Consider the following 13,901-nt stretch of genomic DNA (forward strand, 5'->3'; position numbering starts at 1 on the left):
AGAGAAACCTCGTATAGAGTAAGTACTCAGTAACAATTAACTATTATTTGTTCAAATATCTCTTCACTGGTCTCCCTGTCCCTACTTTACCCCCTCTCTTAATCTTTTCCATGTGGCAAAATAAGTGAAACATTTTCAAAATGCAAATCTGAGCACATCACACACCCAAGTGCGAACACACGTGCGCCCACGCACACACACACACACACACACACACACACACACACACATGCTCACATTGCTGGAAAAAAACCATTCAGTGTCTGTCAATCCTTAACATGCCCCTGAGGGACCTCTCCAGCCTCATCTTGTTATTGGGCTTTAGCCACACTCACTTTCCCTCAGTAAAAAGGAGCTTCCTGTCACAGAAACTTTGCATACGATGGTCTTTCTATTTGGGTAGCACTTCTTCCCCTCAACTTTACTTTCACAATCTTCCCCTTGCCTGGATAACTTTTGCTTATCTTTTAAATCTCAAGGGTCACTTCCACAAGGACACTCCCCACTCCCAGACTAAATCAGGTTTCTTTGTTTAAAACTACTATAGGGAATTCCCTAGTGGTCCAGTGTTTGGAATTCCCTATGGTCCAGTGTTTGGAATTCCCTATGGTCCAGTGTTTGGAATTCCCTATGGTCCAGTGTTTAGGACTCAGTGCTTTCACCATCATGACCCAGGTTTGATCCCTGATCCAAGATCCCACAAGAGGCCTGATGCAGGAAAAAAAAAAAAATTTTGCCGTAAATATGATCCCTTGGCAGTTGACCTCAGTTTGTAATCATCCACTTGTTTGTGTGATTTCATGGTTATTTGTTGTCTTCTCTAAACTGAAAGTCCCATAAAATCAGGAAACGTATTTTTCCTTCTCTTTTTACTGCACTATCTACTGTGCCTGGCACATACAAGTATTATATTCATTTTTTTTAATTTTTACTTATTTTTTTGGCCGCATTGCCGGGATGGAACACACGCTCCTTACACTCCTACCAGTGGAAGCTCGAATTCTTAACAACTGGACCAGGGAAGACCCCAAAGTACTATGCTCTGAATGAGTAAATGAATAAATAAATGAATGTGTCCTCAGCAGAAGCAACCACAACCACCGTCCAGGGCCTGTAAGGGGCTGAAATGCTTCATAATCACTGGGGCCAAGATACAGACCAGAGCCTCTGCCCTTCGGGCAGTCCACACAGAGTTAGTAGTAGCAGGGGCCTGAGCACAGGTCCACTGGTCAGATCAGTAGCGTGTCTGTAAGTCACGTCACTTCTCTGAGCCTCGATATCTTCACCTGTAAAACGTGGATTATGATTCCCGTCTCATAGGGCTGCCAGGAGGACCACAACAGCCTTGGATGAGAAAAGTTTTTTAAAACTTTTAACGCTGGACTTACAGAAAGGACTGTTTTGTTTTCTGAAAGGGACTTTACTAGGAATAGAAATGGAAAGGAAAACCAAAATGTATAGGAAATACAAAAGCTGACCCAGGTGGTTTTAGGGTTCTTACCCTAATGTGGCAAGATAAGCCAGGTTCTCACCCTGTAGAAAGACAAGCCTGGAGATACATGGGTTTGATGGGCACAATTTATTGGGTACCCACCCCCTTAGTCCCAATAGTTTAGACACTAGGCCAGGCCAGTGTGAGACCCCAGACAGAGGGACCCTTCTCAGCTCCACTGTGGGACCCCCACAGGAGCCTATTTCTGGGCCCCATCCCCCTGCTCTGCTCAGGCCCTGCTCAGGCCATCTGGTCCCTGACTCCTGGGTGAGAGAGAAAGCCTGGCCCTTTGCTGGCCCCAGCACTCCCCAGGGAGGCCTCCAGCTGAGCTGCCTGACCTCGAAGTGGCTGCTTTTGTTCCTTTGGGGCCTCTCTGGCTCCAGGCCCTGGAGCCCAAGCAGTGACTGTTGGTAAGCTTCTCTGACCTCCACTGAACTCAGCGTCATCTCCAGTGCTCTAGGGTTACACTTAGAACCCTCTAAAAATAAGCTGCTAACTGGGGTCACACACCTGCTCATTTCCCACCTGCTGTTCTAAACTCTTGATGGGTAAAGTGCTGGTCTCCAGGCACAGACCAGGGACAGTGAAGGGAGCTCTATTCTGAGTTGCCCCCGGGATCTTTCATGGCATCTTCACACCTTGGGCTTTAAGGAACTGCCACATCAAGTCCTTGGCAAAAGCCTTGAACACAGAAAACTATAAAAGATTGCTGAAAGAAATTAAGGAAGTCACAAATAAAGGGAAAGACATCCCAAATTCATGGATTGGAAGACTTAACATAGTTTAACGTTCATACTATCCAAAGTGACCTAGAGATTAAATGAAATCCCTATCAAAATCCCAATGGCATTTTTTTCAGAAATAGAAAAAAACTATCCTAAAATTCATATGGAATCTCAAAAGACCCCAAGTCATCAAAACAATCTTGAGAAAGAAGAATAAAGCTGGAGGCCTCACACGTCCTGATTTCAAAACACATTACAAAGCTACAGTAATCCAAACAGTATCAACAGGCAAAAGGACAGACATACAGGCCAATGGGCCAGAATGGAGAGCCCAAAACTACACCCTCATATATTTGATTGAATGATTTTCAATAAGGATATCAACACCACACAATGGGGAAGTGATAGTCTCTTCAACAAATGGTGTTAGGAAAACTGGATATTCATATACAAAGGAATGAATCTGGACCCTTACCTTACACCATATACAAAAATTAACTCAAATGGGAACCTAAACATAGACCTGAAACTATAAAACTCATAGAAGAAAACTTAGGGAGACATCCTCAGGACATTGTAACAAGCAAATATTCCTTGACATCAAATACTTTGGCCACCTGATGCAAAAAAACTGACTCATTGAAAAAAAAGACCCTGATGCTGGGAAAGACTGAAGGCAGGAGGAGAAAGGGACGACAGAAGATGAGGTGGTTGGATGGCATCGCCGACTCAATGGACGTGAGTTTGAGCAAGCTCCGGGAGCTGGTGATGGACAGAGAGGCCTGGCGTGCTACAGTCCATGGGGTCGCAAGGAGTCAGTCAGACACGACCGAGTGACTAAATTGAACTGAACTGATGACACCAAAAAAAAGTAACAAAAAGCAAAAAAAAAAAGAAACCAAGTAAACAAATAGACAAATGGCACCATATTAAACATATAGTTTGACTGCAAGCTCATACTGAGGCAGGTCACTTTTAGAAGGTTGAGGATCTATAATGGATTCCAATAAAACTATGAAACTGTTTATGACAGTGCATCTTTTGAAAAACCTTAAACCTTGGGGTACACTTCCTGGAGTTGAAAACCACTGATCCAGAGCCCTGCAGGCTGGCCCTCCTGCCCTATTTCTCCTGGGGGCATGTGCCGTCTTTCCATGGCAGGGAAGAAACACAGAAGCTGTCATTGTCCCCCACATCAGGTGTAACACCTAACTCTGGCCTCCAACAGCCCTCTTTCTTTGCACCCCACTTCCTCATCCCGTAGACTTCTCTATGTACTAGAATCATCTATTGGTGAGACTTCAGTATCTCAGTCCTACTCATGATTCAACATGAGAGCTGTGGCCCCCTCTCCTGCAACTGCACTGAGAGCTAAACGGGATGCACTGTGTGCCCAGAAGTTGAATGTGAGTTGAGTTTGGGCTAAGAGGGCCCAGAGGTAATGACACGTCACCTTGGCCCTTCAAGGAGGAGGGAAGAAGTTGCTGGCCTATTGCTGACAGCGCCTGCAGGGTCCCAGAGTCCTTCTTTCTTCCTCTGCCCTTGGGGTTTCTCAGGAGATTCCCCCTAGTTGCTCCCTTGCCTTAGGGCCCGTGGCAAAGATCACCAAAGCACGAGGAGGTTCCAAGGCTGGAAAGGCTTTAATAAACATGACAGAAGGACTGGGTAAGGGGGAGGAAAACTCTAGATCCAGCCTTTTTCCCATTTCAGCGGCTGCAGAGGAGGGAGGGGGCTCGACCCTGTTCCCAGACGCAGAGGCAGCTGGCGGACAATCCCTGGAAGTCTCCTGTACCCAGCAGAGGGGCTGAGGGGAGAGGGAGAGAGAAGTCCTTGCTGGTGCTGCCAGGAACCCCGGAGACCTGAAGCAGCAAGCTGACCTCTGAGGTCAGGAGAGGCCCGGAATCAGGCAGGAACAGAGGAAGTCAGAAGGGTAGATGGACTGAACAGGTAGGGAGACTCTTGGGTCCCCATACAGCATTGTCACAGAGGGGCCCCAGGGTCCGCTGGCTCCAGGGACTGAGACCCACAGGGAGGCACCCCCAGCTGAGACACTCACGAAGGGGCCCTGACGTTTCCCCATACCCTGTTCAGCTATGGTCCGAAGAGGGTCTAGAGGGAGAGGGGAGGAAGGGGCCTGCCTGGGTGGGCAGAGGAGGGAGCCTAGGACGGGCATGGGGGGAAGGGAGGGTGGGAGGGCCTCTAGCTGCTGTTCTGCTGCTCCTGCTGGCGAATAAGGTTGGCGATAGGACTAGTGATGCCGCCTATCAAGGTCCAGTACTCGTCAAAGCTGATGCGTCCGTCGTGGTTGGCGTCCAGGTCCTGGATGAGCTTGTCAGCAGCTTTCCGGTTCCCCGTGTCCTGGGGGAGAATCAAGGATCAGCAGTGCTGACTGGCAGCTCTACAGCGGCCCCAGGCAGGGCCCCGGGCAGGACCCCAGGCAGGACCCTAGGCCTGGGCTGCTGCTGCCTTTGGGAAATGGGAACAGAGCCCTCACTGGCTCAGGCCTGGGCACACTGAAGACAGAGGTCTGCGTGGGGTTGAGACCCTGGTTTTGGGGGGAACTCCGAAAGGACAGAGAAAGCAGTCGGGAAGGTCACCCAGAGGGGACAGGGCTTTGGTGGCTGAGAAGGGCCTGGCCCTTGGGTGGGAGGAACCTCACCGTCAGCATATGGTTGAGCTCTTTCCGAAGCATCTTCCGGAAGCTGCTCTTGCTGATCTTGTTCTTGACCAGGCTGTGCTTGGAGACATATTTGTAGAAGTTTTCCACCAGGACGACCACCGCCTTCTCTAGCTCCGTGTAGGAGTCCGCCATCTCACTGCCTCACAGGGCCTGGTCGTCAGGATGAGGGGAAGAGAGGACAGCTCACAGACCACATCTCTGCCTAGGTCTTCCAGCCCCTGTCCTCCCGCTGGTCCCACCCGCTGGGCGCCTGGACCCCCATGCTGGCCAGCCAGACCCCAGACCTTGGGAGGAGGCAGGGAAAGGAGAACCCAAGAACCCAGGGTGGAGGTGGGCCTGGAATGAGAACTATGTGTCTCCTCTCATCCAGGTGATCTCCAGCTCAACCGCCTCAGCAGGTCTTCCAGGCTCCTCCCCAGCCCCAGGCACTGGGCTTGTCAGAGCCCCAGAGAGAAGAGAGGATCCGTGGGAAGACGGAGAGTGCCAGCCCCCATCCCTCCTCCCTCTCCATACCCGGCCTACCCAGGGTCCCTGCCCCGGGAGCAAGCAGCAGCTAGAAACTGATAGGATGGGCCGCGGGGGCTGGGGAGGGGCAGGAGCCATGTCCCCCACCCCCCAGGTGGCCTGAGTCCTGGCCCCAGGCCTCAAAGCAGGAGACTTGGACCTAGGATTTCCCTAACCCTTCAGCTGGGCTCCAGGACAGCACGTTCAGGGTCTCAGGCCACAGCTGTCCTTCTCTGGTTAAACAATATCCTGATCCACCAGGTCAGGCTTTGTGCAGGACCGCAGCCACCCCCGGCTAGCCTATCGTCCCTCATACCCACCTCGAAATATACAGTAGGATCCAAGGACCGCCCCGCCCCCGCCCCCCACCCCCACTATTACCTAAGGAGGAGCCAGGCCTGGTCCTGCCCCAGCTGGAGACAGCTGGAGATGGAGCCTCCGCAGCCAGCCAGAGGCTACACACGTCACCCCCTCACCCCAGGACAAAAGGCACTCACATTCCAAGCGGATACAGCCAACAGAATAACAGGATATGAGGGGAGCAGGCGGATCTATTCTGTGAGTCACCACCCATGCCCGGAGCCCCCCCAAGTGAACCCTGGCAAATGAGCCTTCCCTCCCACCCTCAAGCCCAAGGATGAGTTGCAGCCGCCTTGCCCGTTGGCCCTGGCTCTGGACGGCGGACACCGTTATCGGGGCATCCGGTGGTGTTATGGGGCATCCTGTGGTTCGTTTGGAAGGGAGGTCTGCTTCCCCAGCCCACCACAGCTCCCACCCCTGCCACCTGCTCTCTAATCCCCTCTTGGCCCTCCATCCCTCTTCCTGGGCCCTTTACCCTGACCTCTCCACCTAGCTGAAGCCTGCCCAAACCACGCCTCCTGGGGGAGGTTGCCCTGGCCCTTGCCATCAGTACCCTCCTCCCCTGACTCCCACGGACTCTCAGCCGCTGTCGGCTGGGCCCACTAGCTAGTGTGGCTGCAATCTCTTCCAGGATCTTCTCTCCTCAGACACCAGACATTCCTTGAAGCAAGGATGGTATTTCTTATACGCAGCCATGGCGTTTCCAGAACCAAACAGTAGGACACGGAGACTTTGGGACCACTTTTAAATATCCAAGATATACAACCATCTCTGCATCTCCCCTCACCCACATGACCTGGTCAATGCCTTGCTCAAGGTAGAGGTTCTATAAATATTCCACCTCCTTCCAGCCCTGACACCAGGTAGCCAAGGTCCCTGACCACCCTTCTAAGATGTCTCTTCTATGAAACTTCTAAAGGAAGGGTGAGATTCAGCAGGACAAAGCCAGGATGCAGGAAGGAAGGAGAGTTGAGAGAGAGAGGGGTCAGGCTGAGGCGACTCTAACCAGGAATTCTCCCCTTCTCTCCCCTGCCTCATCCATCTGACCATCTGGCCTGTGGCCAGAAGGATGAAATATGGAACCAGAACTACCGGAAACCATACTCTTTTTCCAGTGAAAGTGAAAAGTGAAAGTGTTAGTTGCTCAATTGTGTGTGACTCTTTGCAACCCCCATAGACTATATATAGCCCGACAGACTCCTCTGTCCATGGAATTCTCCAAGTAAGAATACTGGAGTGGGTTGACATTCCCTTCTCCAGGGGATCTTCCTGACCCAGGTCTCCCGCACTGCAGGCAGATTCTTTTCTATCTGAGCCACCAGGGAAGTCCTCTTTATTTATTGTGTTTTATTGTGTGGTTCAATGTTTACATCTTTGTGAGACTTTCATACAAATGCTCTAACATTCACAAATGAAGACAAAAGTATTTCAGTCCATGAACCGTCTGCCTTCCTGCCCCTGGATGGGGAATGGCCCAGGCCTCCGACCAGTATTCCTGAAGATTCTTGAAGCTGCACTCATGTCAGCAAGAATTTTATCAACTACTCCCAACTAACCTTGGGAGTGGGAGAAAGTTCAGAGAACCCTCGACTTTACCCATCCCAGACCTTGTTCCCCAAATGAGGAATCCTGTGGGAAATAAGAATAGGAAAGGGAGGGACTCCCCTGGTGGGAGGATGGATGAGAATCTGCCCACCAGTGACATGGGTTCGATCACTGTTCCAAGAAGATTCCACCTGGAGCAGAACAACTAAGCCCAGGGAACGCAACTCCTGAGCCTGCATGCTCCAGAGCCTGAGAGCCACAACTGCTAAAGCTCTCCTGCCTACAGCCTGTGCTCCGTAGCAAGAGAAGCCCCCACAAGGGGAAACCTGACCGGCGCGACTAGAGAGTCGTTGCATTCACCCCAGCTAGAGAAAGCCCATGCACATCGACAAAGACCCAGTGCAACCATAAGTAACTAAAGAAACAATTTTAAAAAAACAAGGAGAGCAAAGGGAAAGAGATGGGTTTGGGGGCAATGTGCCTCTGTCCTTCTCCCCACTGGTCACCCACTCCTCTCCCACCACCTGCCTTCTTGGAGCCCAGTCCTGCCCTTCCTTTTTACCATGTCTCAGCCTCTACCTGGCAAGGCATTGGTGAGCTCCCAGGAGACATCTCAGCACCTACTGTCAAGCACACAGTCACCCAGAGAGGTGGGCTTCAGATCCCAGGCTTCCCAAAATTCCCCACCCCACCTTCTAGTCAACCGGACAATTCCGGAGTTAAAAAATGCTCTTCTGAAGTTTTTCTGAAGGAAAGATATCAGAGGCTAATAGTCAGGTGTCATCACACCTCCCTGCCCTGGGGGCCAGGAGACAGGCTTCCTCACTACACCCATGCCAAGGTCACCTGCCCCTCCTGCCTACCCAGTCCTCCAACCAGCCAGGCCAGAGAGTCCCCAGACAAGGGGCTGGGGGGAAGGGAGGTGGTGGGCCTTCCCCTCATCCCCTCCCTGGGAAGGGCGGGGCAGGAGGTAACTCCTGCATTGACTTTCCTCTAAGCAGATCCTGTCCTGAGAGTGATGGAGGAGGTGGACAGTACTCTACAGCCTTCCAAAAGAGCAGGAATAGAAGGACTCATCCTCCAAAGGACTCTCTCAGCTGGAGCCCCCGACCTGCCGACCTGCCGGCAAAGTTCTCACTGTCTGCACCTTGGCTGATTCATCATTGAGCAACCGAGAGGCCCTCACCCCCACCCCGCCCACCTTGCTGACTTCTCCAAACGCTCAAATTGCCCTGACACCACCTTCCTGGGTCTCAGTCACTCCAGCCCCACCCTCTCACCCCCAGGTGCTGGGCCCCACCCCTCCAAGGGCCTCTTCTTCAGCCCTCATCTCTTTAACTCCCCAGTCCCTTTCCGTATGGACCCCACACCCTCTAAAACTCACCTTTTCTTCCCCACTCCACACATGCTTCTTGAGTCCTAAATTGTTCCCAAGTATTGGGATATGTCCCTAGACTCCTAATCCCTCCTGGTCATCTCCCCTCTGGAGCCTAGTCCACCCTCAAGCCTAAATTTGGCATTCTCTGCAGCCCCTCCATTGACCTCACTCCTGCACCCCCCATTCATTTGCTTACTCACTGACTCATTCATTCACTCCTTCAGTTCTTTCTTAATTCACTCATTTGCCCCAGCTGTCTGCAAAGCACGGGAAGGCAAACTCTAACACCAGGCTGGTAATGCTTTGCTCTGTATGCAAGGCTGTTCCGAATGACTTCTCCAGCCTCTACAACTCCACTCTCTGCGCCCCCTCCTCTAGCTCTTTTCCCGGTCCCAGAAGCTAATGTCTCAAACAAGTGTCCCTGCCTCACCCCTCCTCACCCTCACAGAACTCACAGCATCTAATACACAAATATACACAATCATAATAAGCAAGGAACTCTGCCATTTCTGATCCTCTCTGCTTGGGTGACCCATCTACCTTCCAAACCTTTCAGAGTGTGTAGCTGGAGGAAGAAACCTGTTCATCTGAATTTTTTTCCAGACAAGTTACGCTGGAGGAGCTTGCTGTGGACACAAGCACACTGCTGCACTTGGCCTCACCAACACCCAGCCGGCGGCGCCTCTCTAGTTGAAGGGGAAAGTGTGAGCCCTGCTCCCCAGCACTCCAGGGCTCCATCTCCCGGCATCCCTGCCCTCACCGCCACCCTCCTGGGCAGGGCAGGGCAGGGGAATACTCCATAGGGCCGGTGGCTCCACCGAGCAAAGCAAGTCAAGCCAGAACCTGCCTGGGTCCTGAGGTAGGGGAGAAGCTGCCCCGTTTCCCAGTTCCTCTCCTACAACTCGGGCTCCAGGGGGCCTCACCCAGGTTTCTCCTGGTCTCACGGGCCCCTCCCAAGGAACAGCTCCCAGAGCACATGGGGCCAGCGTCTGGGACCTGCTGGAGTACAGAGAGGTACAGAGAGGCCACCCAGGTGCTGCCTCCCCTCCTCAGGCTGCTCTCAGACCCCCTAGGCCCTTCCTGGCTCCTCCTGGACTTCATCACCTGTTCCAGGACACAGGCCTCAGAGCCCAGCGAGGCCTGTCTGTGTCCAGGGTCTGGCTACTCCCCAACCCCCACCAACACACATCTGCCCTGAACTGTGAGAGAAAATCGGAGTGAAGCTCCTCAACGCTTTACCCGGTGGCCCAACCCAGGGAGAGGACCCCAGGCAGCTGCTGGGCTGGGGAAGGGGGTCTCACCACGGCATCCACTCCTCTGAAGGCCTCTCCAGCCCCCGACCCCACTAGAAAGCTCCATTCCCAAACTGGCTTTGGGGGAAGGTTAACAATTAACGAAACCTTCCTGCTCAGTCTTTGCAGGGCCCCCTTCCTCAGGCCCCCTTCACCGCCCCTTGTCCCAGCCTCCCAAGCCTGCGGGGGCCCCTCCGGCAGCCCCAGACCTCCCAGGACAGGCCCGAGGTGCTCACCTGCCTTCTCGGTCCACTTCCTCTCCTGCGGGGCTCTGGGGCCTGGGCTCTGGCACTGCCAAGCAGCTCCCCGCGCTCAGCCCAGCCAGGACTCCTCCCAGCTGCACTCCCAGATTCTGTCCCACTCCCTCCTGGCCCTGCCCGGCGGAGCTGGCTCGGTGGGGAGGTAGTCACTGAACTCCCTCTCAACTGGGCCCTGGGGTTGGGCCCTTGTTAAAGGGATACACACCTTTTTTAACACCCTTCCGCCCCCAGCCCAGAGGGAGTGGTGGAGGTGGCGCTCCCCCACCCCACCCTCCTCGTCCCACAGGCTCCGAGCAGAATTTACAACTTTGAGAAAGGAAGGGAAGGACAGTCACCTGCCCTACTCACCTGGGGTCACTGGGAGTCCAGTTTCAGCGGCCCCTAACAGACAAGTTCAGTTAGCATTCCAGGCCAGCCTGGCTGGCCACAGAAAGTATTTATGACTGTTTGGGATTTCAAGAGTAATGCCCATTTCTGTCAGCTCCAGTCAGAAGGACCCAGAGTGTGGCTCCTCATCTTCCCCATTCAATGCACACATCCCTAGGACCTCAAGTGCAACAGAGAATTCTTCTGAAAAGGACCCCTCCATCCCTTTCCCTGAAATGCCATAGGAAACTGGCCATGGATGTCACAGAGGCAAAAGCTGACTCCAGGAGGGCCCCATCCCCCGTCCAGCGACTTCAGCTCCCTGAGCTCTCACTCTGCGTCAGCCTCTCTGTTGAGCAGCTACATCACATGTCCGATCTCATTTCACAGATGAGGAAACTGATACTCTGAGATGATGCCCCCAAGTTCCAAAGATAGTAAGCAGCAAAGCTGAGATTCAACCCCAGGTCGGTCAGCCTGTTTCTCAGCCTCACGGCTCCCTTGCTGCTAGTCATGCAGGCCCCAGCGCACCGGGGTTCACATCCTTTTCCCCACGTGTGCAGACATGCCCTGCTCTCCTGCCAGAGGGCCAGGCCGCTGGCAAAGGACAGCCTGTCCCTCAGAAAGGACCAGGTCTCCCACCTTTCAGGCCTGGTGCCCTCAACCCCAATCCACGGGAGAGTGTGAGGCCCCCAGTCACTTCCGCTGCCGACCACTGCACCTCCGCGCCACCGATGATTCTGCCATTCACCCCCACTCACCCCAACTCCTTCTTACCCATGGACCCTTGGGATGGGAGGCAGACCAATCAAGACAACGTCTTTCATTTTTTTCCATTTTTTTTTATTAATCAAATGATACAAAACAACCATCATCCTGTAAATGCCCAAGCGCCCAGCTGGTTCTCTCACCCCCCAAAGTCACCGTCCTCAGCCTCTCCCCGAGCCTGCTCTCTCTCTCTTCCCCTGCCCTAAGCCAGGGAGACAGGGTCCTGAGAAGAGGCTGAGGCCGAACTGAGGACAGGGAGGGAAAGCACTGGACAGTTTGGGTTGGGGAAGAGATTAGGAGGGGTAGTTTCATAGAGACCCTTCTTAGTACCAAATGTCCATCCCTATTGCCACACCCTCCAAATCATTTCCCACAGCTCGGCTCCTCTCTGCCCTTCCCCACTACTAAATGACGTGGCCCTTGCACCATCCTCAACCCTCCAGCAGCCTTCCACATATGTCCCTGGCCCCAACAGCTCCCCGAGCTTCCCCCTTGGTGGGGAGCCCTGGACCCATAAGCCCCACAGGGATGAAGTACACAGAGGCCCCAGAAGGGCCATTATGAACCTGAACCCTGCAGAGGTAAGGCAGGTGGGGCTGGGGAATAGTGTGAGGGTGGTGGAGAGAGGTGTTTAAGGTCCCCTTTCCCCAGCATCCCACCCGACCCATCCAGAATTCCAGGGGAAGGTTTTCAGCTCCCCTGGACAGTGTTCTCCAGCTTCACACTCTTGGCTGCTTCTCCAATCAGCTCCCAGAAGCTCCCGAACTCCAGTTTAGAGTCGTTACAGTTGCCCAAGTTGGAGATTTTCTCTTCCAGCCCACAGTTGTTCTGCAAGGAGGGAAGACACCACAGCTCAGACAGGCAGTACCTTCCAATCTTCCCACCCCACCCTGCCCAGGGGCAGGAAGCAGGACCTGAGCCTGCCTGGCATTGACAGGGGAAGGGCTAGGGGTTGCCAGTGCCAGGGGCTGTGGCAGCGTGGGTGGGGTCTTGGAGCACTTGCTTGGGAAGTCAGGGTACTGCCTGGGGCAGGGTTCACTCTCTCAGTACCGGCATGAGGTGGGGCAGCTGCTGGGTGACCAGGTCCCGGAGCTCGGAGGGAGTCAGCGTCTCCTTCCCACCCTCCACCGAATACTGGTGGAAATTCTTGATCAGGGTCTCAATGGCCTTCTCCACATCACTGAGTTCCTGGGCATCCTGGAGCCAAGGGACATCACCCATGTTAGGGAGGCCTCCCCCACCCTACGACAGCCTGCTTCCCCAGGAGCCCGACAGAGCCCACAGAGCCAGACAGCTGATGGGCCCACGGGCCCTCGCCCACCCCAAAGCCCAGCATCCAGCACCCTTTGCCCCCACTGTCCTCTGCCCTGAGCCATGGGTTGGGCAAGGCTTCCTCCCCACCTCCTCCCCAGCCTCCAGTCAGGGCAGGTCCTAGCATGAGGCCCAAGCATCCTCTTCAGGGGGGCCCATCTTCATCACCCTGTGTGGGCACCAGAGAGGAGGTTCAGGTCTCACAGGCAGGGTCTGGAGTGCAGAGCAAGGCCAAAGTGAGGGGACAGAAGTCAGCGGGGGACACAGACCCTCAGGGTGAAGGAGAGGAGCGGGAACAGAAAGGTCAGGAATGAATGGGCCCACCTCAGCGTTGGCTGACCGACACTGTCCCATGATGCTCGATGCGCTTGGTCCTGTGGTGAGAGTTCTGTTGTCCTACAGCTGGCCCCAGAGGAGCTGATGGCTCATGATCTGCTCAGAGGAGAGGGGCGGCTGAGCTAAGGGGAAAACTCAGCATTTCTTGCTCAACTATCCCCTTTGGCTGCACCCCAGATATTCTGTGCCTCACCCAGGGGGTCAGAGCCAACACCGCATAAGCCCTTCCCTGCCCAGGCTCCAGGAGCAAAGGTCACAGCCCCTAGGCCTACAATCTAGAGGCCTCTCCTTAGCCCCCCACCCCTGCTCTGTACACACACACACACACACACACACACAGCCCAGCCCAGCCTCCAGGGCCTGGTCCCCCAGACCTTCCCCAACCAGACTAAGCTAGGATAAGCTAAGCATGCCCTCTGAACCTGGTTCAGCCCATTTGGGTGAAAGGCCCTGGGTCTCCTTACCCGCTGGCAGCGGCTGAGACAGGACTGAAGGAGCCAGCTCACCTGAGCTCAGCTCTTATACCTGGGCGGAGGGAGGGGAGGCAGGGGGCTGGGCCTCCCAGCTCTAGCTGGGCCACCCAGCTCTAGCCGCCGCCTGGACCGAGCCTGCACCAGGGGCTCCACCCCCTAGGGCCCCACCTCCATTGGCAACAGTTCCGGGAGCCCGCCCCGTCCTGGCCAAGAGGAGGGAATCGCGTAGAAGCTGGGTCTGGGATCCCCCTGGCCCCAGACCAGCAGGCAGAGTGCAGGGAAGAAAGGGGAGGAGAGGCTGCTGAGGGAGAGAGGGAAGACTTGGAAACAACAGTGGCGTGAAGCTTGGGAGGAAAGGCCTGGAGGAAAAGTAAGACAGAGAGGCAGAGGGGCTCTGAGAGGCTCTGAGTC

At 54.4% G+C, this 13,901-nt stretch overlaps 2 protein-coding genes across 4 annotated transcripts; both read right to left on the reverse strand.

The window, feature by feature from the left end:
- S100A16 (S100 calcium binding protein A16) lies at positions 3,835-10,693 on the reverse strand. 3 transcript variants are annotated; one of them, XM_018046138.1, is made up of 3 exons: positions 10,585-10,693; positions 4,877-5,047; positions 3,835-4,575 (listed from the first exon to the last, which is right to left on the reverse strand). In XM_018046138.1, the coding sequence occupies exons 2-3, from the start codon at positions 5,027-5,029 to the stop codon at positions 4,417-4,419; spliced, it is 312 nt and encodes a 103-aa protein (XP_017901627.1). In that variant the 5' UTR covers positions 5,030-5,047; positions 10,585-10,693; the 3' UTR covers positions 3,835-4,416. The 3 variants fall into 3 exon arrangements, with proteins under 3 accessions (XP_017901627.1, XP_005677556.1, XP_017901626.1); XM_005677499.3 differs by lacking the exon at positions 10,585-10,693 and adding an exon at positions 10,213-10,398; XM_018046137.1 differs by lacking the exon at positions 10,585-10,693 and adding an exon at positions 5,783-5,920.
- S100A14 (S100 calcium binding protein A14) lies at positions 11,439-13,876 on the reverse strand. Its single transcript, XM_005677498.3, has 4 exons — positions 13,482-13,876; positions 13,006-13,113; positions 12,421-12,567; positions 11,439-12,198 (listed from the first exon to the last, which is right to left on the reverse strand). Exons 2-4 carry the CDS (start codon positions 13,033-13,035, stop codon positions 12,061-12,063), a joined length of 315 nt encoding a protein of 104 aa, XP_005677555.1. The 5' UTR covers positions 13,036-13,113; positions 13,482-13,876; the 3' UTR covers positions 11,439-12,060.

This window comes from Capra hircus, chromosome 3 (genome assembly GCF_001704415.2).
Source record: "Capra hircus breed San Clemente chromosome 3, ASM170441v1, whole genome shotgun sequence".
Taxonomy (NCBI): Eukaryota; Metazoa; Chordata; class Mammalia; order Artiodactyla; family Bovidae; genus Capra; species Capra hircus.